The sequence below is a fragment of the Penaeus monodon genome, chromosome 11 (genome assembly GCF_015228065.2).
Source record: "Penaeus monodon isolate SGIC_2016 chromosome 11, NSTDA_Pmon_1, whole genome shotgun sequence".
Lineage (NCBI taxonomy): Eukaryota > Metazoa > Arthropoda > Malacostraca > Decapoda > Penaeidae > Penaeus > Penaeus monodon.
In genome coordinates this window covers 2,352,199-2,362,198 of record NC_051396.1, presented here as the reverse complement: position 1 = coordinate 2,362,198, position 10,000 = coordinate 2,352,199, and the positions used below count along the sequence as shown (strand labels likewise).

At 40.2% G+C, this 10,000-nt stretch overlaps 2 protein-coding genes across 2 annotated transcripts in view; one reads left to right on the top strand and one right to left on the bottom strand.

Annotated features, from left to right (window-relative positions):
* The window catches only part of LOC119578660 (R-spondin-1-like), an 18,090-nt gene extending 12,095 nt beyond the window's left edge, over window positions 1–5,995 (top strand). Inside the window, exon 3 of the mRNA XM_037926224.1 lies at window positions 5,209–5,995. Coding sequence (XP_037782152.1) covers window positions 5,209–5,459 — 251 coding nt within the window. The 3' untranslated portion in view covers window positions 5,460–5,995. The remainder of the gene's footprint in view (window positions 1–5,208) is intronic.
* Window positions 5,996–9,739: 3,744 nt separating this feature from the next.
* LOC119579109 (R-spondin-1-like) overlaps window positions 9,740–10,000 on the bottom strand; it is a 9,159-nt gene continuing 8,898 nt past the window's right edge. The window contains exon 4 of the mRNA XM_037926844.1: window positions 9,740–10,000. This exon is cut by the window's right edge and continues 1,133 nt beyond it. The gene's annotated coding sequence lies outside the window, so the exon portion shown is untranslated.

The window sequence follows — 10,000 nt, the reverse complement described above, 5'->3', positions numbered from 1 at the left end:
TCCCCCACCCCACCTCCCTCTCCCTCCCCACTCTTCCTCACCCCACCCCCCCCCATTGCCTGGCATTAGCGAAACGCAACGTGTTGTTATGTCAAGCGCACAGCTGCTCGGCTGGCTCCGTCTCACGCCCTCGCCCCGCCCACCTGCTCCTCCTCCTCCTCTTCCTATTCCTATTCCTCCTCCTCTTCCTCCTCCTCCTCCTCCTCCTCTTCCTCCTCCTCCTCCTCCTCCTCCTCCTCCTCCTCCTTCTCTTCCTCCTCCTCCTCCTCCCCCTTCTTTTCCTTCTCCTTTTCTTTTTCTTCTTTTCCTCCTTTTCCTGTTTCTTCTTTTTTCTTCTTCTCATATTTTTTTTCTTATTTTTCTTCTTCTGTTTCTTCTATTTCTTCTTATTATTATTAATTTTCTTCTTCCTTTTCTTCTTCTTCCTCTTCTGTTTCTTCTTTTTCTTATTATTATTCTGTTTCTTTTTCTTCTTCTTTTGCTTCTTCTTCTTCTTTTTCTTCTTCTTGTTCTTCTGTTACCATTATTACTACTCCTACAACAACTACTACTGTTATTGCTTCTTTTATTTAGATTATTTTCTTTTTCGTTTCCACCACCTCATTATTATTATTATTATTACTATTCATATTATCATTATTATTATTATCATTATTATTCCTCCTCTTCTTCTACCTTTACACGTATTTCCTCTTCTTTCCTCTTCCTCCTCCTCCTCTCCCCCTCTCCTCCTCCTCCTCTCCCCCTTCTCCTCTCCCCCTCTCCTCCTCCTTCTCTTCCTCTCTCCTCTTCCTCCTCTCCTCCTCCTCTCCCCTCCCCTCCTCCTCCTCTCCCTCTCCTCCTCCTCCTCTCCCTCTCCCTCCTCGCCTCTCTCCCCCCCTCGTCCTCTCCTCCTCTCCCCCTCTCCTCCTCCTCACTCTCCTCCCCCTCTCCTCCTCCTCTCCCCCTCTCCTCCCTCCTCCTCTCCCCCTACCCGTCACTCCTCCCCTCCCCCTCTCCTCCTCCTCGTCTCTCCCTCCTTCCTCCTCCTCCTCGCCCCCCCTCTCCTCCTCCTCCTCTCCCCCTCTCCTCCCTCCGTTCATCGCGTACGAAGAATCAATTAAGAGGGAGCGAATTTATCTCCGACTTAAAACTGGGTATTATTTACGCCTCCGGACCGTGATGTGTGTGTCTCTAGGGCGTTTCGTCTGAATATTCATGCGATGGTGGCGGTGGTGGCGGCGGCGGAGGCGAAGGCGGAGGCGAAGGCGGAGGCGGAGGCGGAGGCGGCGGAGGCGAAGGCGGAGGCGGAGGCGGCGGCGGAGGCGGCGACGAGGCAGAACCTAAAATCATCATCTCCTGTAGGGCTCGACCACGGTTTCATCTCTTCCTCGTGGCCTCCTCTCCTTTCGTCTTCCCTCTCCTTCCTGTTTATCTCTCATTCTCTCTCTCTCTCTCTCTTTCTCTCGTCCTCCCTCTCTTATCTGCTTATCTCTCTCTCTCTCTCTCAGTATGTTTTTCTTATTCTTTCCCTCTTCTCCTCTCTCTCTCCCTCTCTCTATCCCCTCGCCCCTTCCCTCTTCCCTCCCCTTCCTCCATCCTTCCCCTTCCCCCTCTCCACCTTCCTCCGTCTTCCCCATCCCTCTCGCCCCTCCCCCTATCCTTCCCCTTCCCCCTCCCCACCTCCCTCTGCCTTCCCCATCCCTCTCGCCCCTCCCCCAATCCTTCCCCTTCCCCCTGCCCCTCCTCCTGGCGTAATGACAGCCTTCTCGCCGCCGCCAGATGGGAAATGATCAGTGGCGATGATATGTGAAAACCGCGAATGTCTCTCGGTTCAGAGGGACCCGCCCAGGTGCCGCCCAGCCCCCTTGGCCGCCGGGGCTGTGAGTCTTCGGCCGCCGGGGTCTCCGCGGACGCCAGACCCGTCCTGCCCCTGGCGGGTGTGACCGGGGGGGGGGGGGGGACGCGACGGAGGGGATGTCCTCGGGGTCTCGGGTTTTGTTTGTGTGTTTGTTTGTGTGTGTGTTTATTTGTGTGTGTGTGTGTGTGTGTGTTTGTTTGTGTGTGTGTGTTTTTTTGTGTGTGTTTGTTTGTTTGTTTGTATGTGAGTGTGTGTTTGTTTGTGCGTGTGTGTGTTTGTGTGTGTGTGTGTAGGGAGAGAGGGTATCGGGGGAAGGTTGGGGGTACAGGATAATGAGGCATGGGGGTGGGGGGGGAGGGAGGTAGAGGAGGCTATTCGTTTATTATGATGATGATCGTAATGATGACGATACTGATTATCACAATGACAATGATAAAAATAATCATTATAATCGTCTCGGTAATAAGTATTACGCCAGTGATAATAATATCATCATCATCTTCCTCTTCTTCATCTTTTTCACCTTCTCTTTCCTTTTTTTTTTTTTTTTGTCTACTTTGCATCTTTTAAATAGTTAGCCTTTTCTCTGTCTGCTTTGGATTTTTTTGAATTGATTTTTATCTATATATTTGTGTTCGTTTTTTTCTTTCTTTTTTTTTGGGGGGGGGAGGTATTTTCTTTCTTTTTTCTCTCTCGTTTATTTGTTTTGTCGATTTATCCGTTAATCTGCTCATCATATTTCATCATCGTTATTCATGTCATTATTATTGATATCATTATTGTTATCATTGTCTTTATTCATTTTGTTGTAACAATCTTTATTGCAATTGTGACTACTATTAGTGGTATTATCATTATTATCATCCTTGTTATTGTTGTTGTTATCATCATCATTATCATTATCATTATCATTATCATCATCATTATCAGCATTATCATTATCATTATCATCATCATTATCAGCATTTTTGTTTTGTTATTATCATTATTATTTGCATAATATAATTATTATCAATACTATTATCATTATCATTATCATTAACTATTATCATTATCATTATCATTACTACTATCATTAATAATAACATTATCATAATCATTATCATTACCATATTTTTTTTGCAATGCAACTTACAAATGCATCGAACTGAAACCAAAATATTCATTTCATAAGCTAATTAGCACGTTTATAAAGAAAAAAAAAAAACAATATGAAAAAGAAAATTACGATCGAGAAGAGAAGTATGTTTTTGTGTCTGTTTGTCTGTCAATCTAATCTGATCTGATCTGAGATACGAATCAGAGACAGGTAGCGGCTTCTGGGCCTCGAGCGATGGGACTCTGAAGGTTGAAGGTCGACCTCCACTCATGTTGGAGGGGGAGATTTTTTTTGTGTGTGTGTGTAATGGTAATTATAATAGTAATAATAATGATGATGATAATGATAATAAGTAATAAAAATAATAGCAATAATGATAATAATGATAATAATAACAATAATGATGTGATATTATGAATGATGATGATGATGATGATGCTTAATGATTATGATGATGAAATGATGGATGATGATGATGATTTAATGAGATGATGTAGTAATAATCATGATATTGATAACAACACATGATACGATACTAGGATAATTTAACGCAATAATTCATATAGTAAGATTTTGTTACAAAATTAAAGTTGTCATTTTACAATGTTAGCGCTGAAAGTCTCTAATCATACAATGTATTAAACACTTGGCAAACAACCTCAGATGAACACACATGCTGATCCAAACCACAAAGAGTAATAAGAACAGAAATAACCACGATGCCAGTGGATAAAAAACAGACCCGCGGACGACGCGGTTTCGCTGTCCCTTCGCAGATGGCCAAGAAGTGAGCATCGACTTGCGCATCGAGGGCGGCATTCCCCCCCCCCCCCCCCCCCCCCCCCCCCCCCCCCCCCCCCCCCCCCCCCCCCCCCCCCACCCCAAAAAAAAAAAAAAACCCCCCCCCCCCCCCCCCCCCCCCCCCCTCCCACAAACCCCCGAAAACCCCCCCAAAACCCCCCCCCCCCCCACCCCCCCCCCCCCCCCACCCCCCCCCCCCCCCCCCCACCAACACACACCCAATTCCTCTCTCCTTCCCAAGGCGAATTATAATCTCCAAGATCGGAAACTTAGGATCTTCAGTCTGTGATGCGCATCTTTGCTGTTTCTCTCTCTCTCTCTCTCTGCGTCTCAATTCATCCTCTGTCCTCTCTCTCTCTCTCTCTCTGCTCGTCTTTCCTCTCTCTCTATCTCGCTCCTCCTCTTCTCTCTCTCTCTCTCTCTCTCTCTCTCTCTCTCTCTCTCTCTTTTTTTATCTTATTTCCTCGCTGTTTTCTATTATTGCTGATGTTGACGTTCTTTTCTTTTCTTTTTAGGTTATTTGGGATTTTCTCTTTGTGAAATTCACGTAAAATAATTATGTGGAAAATATCCGCGTTGGCAGCTTTGCTCCCTTCCCTCCTCCCGCCCTCTGAAGGAGAAAGAGCGAAGGGAGAGGAAAACGTATTAAAAATAATAACAAAAATGAGAGGAGGAAAAGGTAATAACAAGAAAATGAAAAATGTATAAGGAGATCAGGAGAAAGAGGTAGAATACAATGATGATGGTGATGATAATGATTATATTGATAGTGATGATGACGATGATGATGATGATGATGATGATGATGATTATAATCATATTGATTGCGATGATGATGATGGTTTTAATAATGACGATAGGTGGTGATTATATTGATAGTGACGATGATGATAATGATACTTATTATATTGATCGTGATGATGATGATGATGATGATGTAATTACATTGAATGTGATGATAGTATTAGTAATGATGAAGATGCTAATAATTATGATGGTGAAGGTAATGAAAGGGAAATGGGAAGAAAGGGCGATAGAGGGACAGGAAGCAGGAAAAAATACCGATGAGAGAGAGAGAGAGAGAGAGAGAATAAAACTGAGAAAGGATGAGAAGAAATGGAGAATAATAGTGGAAACGAAACAAGAATAAAGCCAGAAACTGTTTTAGCTGAAAGGTAAAAAGGATTTAGAGGCAGATCTTCATAGCCTCATTAATTCATTAATTCATTCGCGCATGTTTTCCATACATATATGTGCGTGCGTATGTGTGTGTGACTGTGTGTGTGTGTGTGTGTGTGTGTATGTGTGTGTGTATGTGTGTGTGCGTGTGTGCATGCGTCCGTACGTGCGTGAGTGCGTGCGTGTATGTGCGTGCTTGCACAGGCGTATAAACACATCCCAACATCCACCCCCTACCTGCAGCTCCCCCTCTCACCCTTCCCCCTCTCACCCTCCCCCTCCCTTGCAGACGTCTACAACGAGATCGAGGTGAGCAACGCCACGACGCCCTCCCCCGCCCCCTCCCCCCCTGGGCCCCCGACCAACGCCACCTCGACCGAGCGGACCCCCAAGAGGACGAGAAAGAGGAGGAAGAGGAAACGCAAGAAGGAGAAAGGCAAGCAGGGACCAGCAGCGAGGGAGGCACCGAAGAGGGCGAGCAAGAGAGCGGAGACGGAAGAAAGAGGAGGAGGCGAAGGAGGGAACAAGGCCGAAGGATAGCGAACGTGACCGAAGCACCAGCGAGTCAGTGAGCGAAGCACGTGAGTCGTTTATTCTCCGGGAGTCCGTCTGTCTCGCCCTCTTGTGAGAGGAGGTGTCCTCGTAATCTCGTTTCGGTCAGTGCTCGTGAGACAAAGGTACTCGAAAAAAGTACCCTCTTTATCTCTTTTCAGTCAGTACTCACGAGAAAAAAGGTACCCCCTAGAAAAAGTACCTATCTCACCTCCCACACTCGGTACTCGCTATCAGTCAACACGACATGGACGTCTCTCTTCAATACCTAGGTGCTGGTAACAGGTGTTCTGCCTTTGCGCTACCGCTGATGTGCGAAACGAGTGCTCTCTTTACTATTGACGTGCGTTAATTGCCTCCTGGCTAACCCGGCGTCCTGACTGGCTGCAGTAAGCGAGGCAGATCCGTGGCTTTTAATCGAAGTGCCGAGGAAATGTGTTCGTGGGAAATCAACATAAAGGAAAGTTTGAGTAAAAGAAAAAAAGCTTGATAAAAGTATTTTTTTCTGAGAACTCAAAAAAAAACACATACAGAAAACCACGACAAAACTTAAGGAAAAAAAAAACACTAAGATAACTGAAATATAGTTTTAAAAAATCAATAAAACAAGAACATTCATAGTCCTCCATAAAAAAAAAACAAAAAAAAAAAAATCTTATGAGTCACACACTTATCTTGCCTGCTCTCGCCAACTCTCCCCCTATATCGCGTGCACCACAAGCCTCTCACTAATTTATTACATCACAACGTTCCTAAGTGTTTGGTAAGATTAACCCCTTTGTAATTGCTCTCTTCCCCTCTCTTTCACTCCCTTTCTCTCTCTTTCTCTCTCTCCTCGTCTCCGAGATCTCTCTCCTCTCGTCGCTCTCTCTCTCCATCTTTCTCTCTCTCTTCTCTCTAATCTCTCTCTCTCTCTCTCTCTCTCTCTCTCTCTCTTTCTGTCGCTTCTCTCTCTCTTCCCTTCTTTTCTCTCTCTCTCCTCTCCTCTTCTCTCTCTCTCTCTCCTTTTTATCTATCTATCTACCTATTCGCCCATGTATCCACCTATACGCCTACCTATCTATCTATCCACACGTGTTTATCTATCTCGATCACCCACGGGGATGCTCTGCTTGTGCTTTAAGACACGAAAACGTCTCGGAAGAAGTGATCGCATCGTGACTGCTTGAAAACCCCACAAGTCGAACTACTCGATATCAATAAACATTAAAGTGCTTGTGACGAAAACGGAGTAAAAAAAACGGAACGATCACAGTAGAATTGTGAATAATGATGTGTGTTGTTAGAGAAGAGAGGAAAAATAAAGTGTTAGTGTCCCCTTAAAGTGTTCTCTGTAAAATAGATCTGAAAATAAAGAGATAGACGTTAGCCGTGTGAGCATGTCTTTTTTTCTCTTTTTTTTTTCCTTTTTTTTTTTTCTTCTTTTTCCTTAAAAGTGACGTATTCTATATGCTATAGAGTATTGATCTTAATGTTGGATCGTGATTTGATATCATGATTTTATAATGAACATATGCAGTTCCATTTAAGATAAATAGCAAATGCTACAAAGGAGCACATTACCTGGAATTACGCATTTATATTCATATACATGAAGACATACACACACGCGCGCACGCGCACACACACACACATATGTGTGTGTGTATGTGTGTGTGTGTGTGTGTGTGTGTGTGTGTGTGTGTATGTATACATATATATATTTAAATATACATATACATATATGTTGTGTGTATATATGTATTCATTTATATATAAATATATATAAACATATACATATACATACATATATATATATATATATATATATATATATGTATACATGCATATATATATGTGTGTGTGTTTGAGTGTGTGTGTGTGTGTGTGTGTGTGTGTGTGTGTATGTATGTGTATGCATATATACATATATATACATACATATATACATATGTTGTGTGTGTGTGTGTTTATATATATATACATATATATATATATATATATATATATATATATATATAATATATATATATATATATATATATATATACATATATTATATATATATATATATATATATATATATATATATACATATATATATATATATGTATAAATATATATATGGAAGAAAAACCCACAATACAAAAACTGGATTTATTGAAAGTGAGACTACAGTTTCGAAATCCACCTGGATTCCGCCCGATCCCCCGACCTGACGTGACCTCCCTCTGCTTCCGTTCGTCTGTCCTCACCCGCCCCGTGTTCCCGCGTTGCCCCTCCTCTCTCTCTTTTATACCCCCTCCTCTCCCTTTCCTCTTCAGACCTGAAAATGAAATCCAGGTGGATTTCGAAACTGTAGTCTCCCTTTCAATAAATCTAGTTCTTGTATTGTGGGTTTTTCTTCCATTGTATCAACACGGAAGAGTGTTTTGCTATTCATATATATATATGTATATATATATATAATATATATATGTATATATATATATTCATATATATATATATATATATATATATATATATATATATATATATATATATATATATATATATATATATATATATATATATATCATCATTTAACGGGTAGGTTCATGTCTGAGCCGCCGTGGTCACAGCATGATACTCAATTGCAGTTTTCACGTTGTGATGCTCTTTTGAGTGAGTACGTGGTAGGGTCCCCAGTTCCTTTCCACGGAGAGTGCCGGTGTTACCTTTTTTTTTTTTTTTTTTTTTTAGGTAATCATTCTCTCTTATTTTTTATCCGGGCTTGGGACCAGCACTGACTTGAGCTGGCTTGGTCACCCAGTGGCTAGGCAGGCAATCGAGGTGAAGTTCCTTGCCCAAGGGATACAACGCGGCGGTCAGTGACTCGAATATATATATATATATATATATATATATATATATATATATATATATATATATTATATATATATTATATACTAAATGTTATATATATATATATATATATATATATATATATATATATATATATATATATATATATATATATTATATATATATATATATATATATATATATATATATATATATATATATATATATATATATATATTTATTTATTGATATCCATATACTACATGTATATGTAGTATATCTTTCATCGTTTTCTCTCCTGCTTCTCCTTCGCAGAAACCCTACTTTGTGTTCTGCTTCCATGTTATTCCTTTGTTGTTTCCGTTTCTTATTGCATTGATTTGAAACTTTAAGTGATTAATGTTGTTTAATTTGTTTTCTTTATTCAGTGTCTCTGTTTGTTCGTGATTATTATTGTTAGTTTCATTTTTCCTCTTGTTATTATGTGCGTGTTTGCTGAATTCTGTCTTTGTCTGTCTGTCCTTCTCTTTTTCTCTCTTATTCTATCTTTTTTTTTCTCTCTCTATCTTTCTCTTTATCTCTCTCTCTCTTTCTCTCTATCTGTGTATTTATCTATCTATCTGTCTATCTATCTATCTATCTGTCTGTCTATATTTCTCTCTCTCTCTCTCTCTCTCTCTCTCTCTCTCTCTCTCTCTCTCTCTCTCTCTCTCTCTCTCTCTCTCTCTCTCTTGTCAGTCTTTTCATTATGATTTCAACGTTACAGGTTTACAGTGTAATTTCTCTTCGTTATAAACCAGCGACACGAATCCATACCTCCTTAGAGTCACGTTGTTAAGTCTATGGGAATTCATGTGACTGAATTCACATGAATCTGTGTCTTTATTTGGTCGGAATCTATAAGGATCTTGTAAAGTTCATAAGCTGCCCATTTACAACATAAACAGTGTATATATGTATATTTATGTGTGTGTGTGTGATTTTCACATATGTGTGTATATTATATATATATATATATATATATATATATATATATATATATATATATATATAAATATATATACATATGTATATATATATATATATATATATATATATATATATATATATATATATATATATATATATATATATATATATATATGGGGGTATGTCTATATACAAAGGCTGTATGTGATACAGAAAACACGATTAGAAATACAAGAATAATATAACTCGAAATTTCGCTTCTAATTAGCTACCCGACAATCATTCGTTACAAATCATTATGATATCAAAACAAAAGAAAATTATGTGAATTCTGAATTTCGTAACTTTAAAAAATAAGTGTCTGATTAGACGGTGATTGAATAATACCGATTTCCTTTTTTCTTCCTTTCCTCCATTCCCCATTTTCTTATCTTACTGTTTTAGGACTCTGGACTAAAGTAAAAGAAAACAAATTGTATATAGAAATAATATGTCATAAAAGAACATATTGCAATCTTTATTTCCTTAGAGACAGGAAAAATACAGCAGCGTTGGACACGGGCGCTACGGGGAAATGTCAGTCCCCTCTGGTATTAGTTTGTGGCATTCGAAACCAGAAATTTTCCCCAAATGTTTTCCTTTTTTCATTCCGACGAAGCTTCCCTTGTCGAGCGGAGTCCAAGGTGTGAGTCAAGCTTTAGGGTACAACAGGGAAAAAGCTTAGAAGAATGTTGAAA